Genomic DNA, 1,477 nt, shown 5'->3' on the forward strand with positions numbered 1-1,477 from the left:
CAAGTGATTTGCTGAAAAAAGCAGGGTAACGGAGCACAATCTGACATTTACACACAGGATGATTTTCACTTTGGGTACACTAAAACTGAATCAGATTGTCTAAAGCGAACTGAACAGCCAACTGAATTTTTGGGTTTCTGATTACATGTTGGTAGACTGGACATGTTGGTATATATTGAATGAAAGTATGAAAGCCATGACAATATTCTGCTAATAAAAATGATAAACGAATGTGGGCCTGAAGTACAGCTGGGGCGCTTCATTCATTTTATGTTTGTAAACAGGCTGATGGCCACAGTTTATTTTTCCTAGTTCTAGACAGCCGGAACAATGGTTACACTACAAAAAGTATTTGTCATAAAACACCAATAGTATCATCTTTGTTTCCCCTAAACAACAAACCTATATCAACAGGCTGATCTGAGTGAACACGGATCGGAGGCTGCTGCTTTCTGCGTACAATCTCCACAATCAGGGATGAGGACAGATGTTCAAACTCTTTCATCATGATCACTTGGTTGAAGTGGGATTCCTTTACTACAAAGTTCAGGCAGTGCTCCTAAAATGTAAAACAAATAATTACCACTACCAAACATTGTTATCTAAAGCCACTTTTAAGAATGTATGATCAGGCCGGTCATTAGTGTAGAAATGGACAGGGGACGTCCCTTTGCTCCGGGTATCTGTCAGCAGCTCAGTCTTGGTTGCCAGAATATCCAGGCTTCACCTGCACATACCCAGAATGAAAGAACTCAAGCTGGCCAAAGATAGACTCCAAGAAGAAGAGCAAGAAAATGATAGCAGTGGACTGCAATGGACCAGGGACAGATGAGTATTGCAAGTTTAGTTATGCTTTAAAAAAAAATGCAGTTTGCTGATAGGATGAATGGGTAGCAATTCAGCTGTCAGGATACAAGGACCTATTTGGTGTTGGTGTAACTAAACATTTCAATCAAACCAACAAAAGCCTTATAATCAAGCCTAGCATGACAGATCAGACATTACATGGAATCTACACTCAGTAATGACATAGTTACATAGTAGGTTAGGTTGAAAAAAGACATAGTTAGGTCCATAAATTATTGGACAGAGACAACTTTTTTCTAATTTTGGTTCTGTACATTACCACAATTAATTAATTCTGTACATTACCACAACTAAAGTCTTTTTCAGGGGCTCAAAAGTAATTGGACAAATTAAAAAGCTGAAAATAAAATGTTCATTTCTAATACTTAATTGAAAACCCTTTGTTGGCAATGACAGCCTGTAGTCTTGAACTCATGAACATCACCAGATGCTGGGTTTCCTCCTTTTTAATGCTCTGCAGCGGCTTTCAGTTGCTGTTTGTTTGTGGGTCTTTCTGTCCGAAGTTTAGTCTTCAATAAGTGAAATGCTCAATTGGGTTCAGATTAGGTGACTAACTTGGCCATTCAAGAATATTCCACTTCTTTGCTTTAATAAACTCCTGGGTTGCTTT

At 38.5% G+C, this 1,477-nt stretch overlaps 1 protein-coding gene across 1 annotated transcript in view; it reads right to left on the reverse strand.

The window, feature by feature from the left end:
- Positions 1–14: 14 nt before the first annotated feature.
- LOC140321115 (leucine-zipper-like transcriptional regulator 1) overlaps positions 15–1,477 on the reverse strand; it is a 7,435-nt gene continuing 5,972 nt past the window's right edge. Inside the window, exon 6 of the mRNA XM_072397986.1 lies at positions 15–559. Coding sequence (XP_072254087.1) covers positions 356–559 — 204 coding nt within the window. The 3' untranslated portion in view covers positions 15–355. The remainder of the gene's footprint in view (positions 560–1,477) is intronic.

Source organism: Pyxicephalus adspersus, unplaced genomic scaffold (assembly GCF_032062135.1).
Source record: "Pyxicephalus adspersus unplaced genomic scaffold, UCB_Pads_2.0 Sca765, whole genome shotgun sequence".
Taxonomy (NCBI): Eukaryota; Metazoa; Chordata; class Amphibia; order Anura; family Pyxicephalidae; genus Pyxicephalus; species Pyxicephalus adspersus.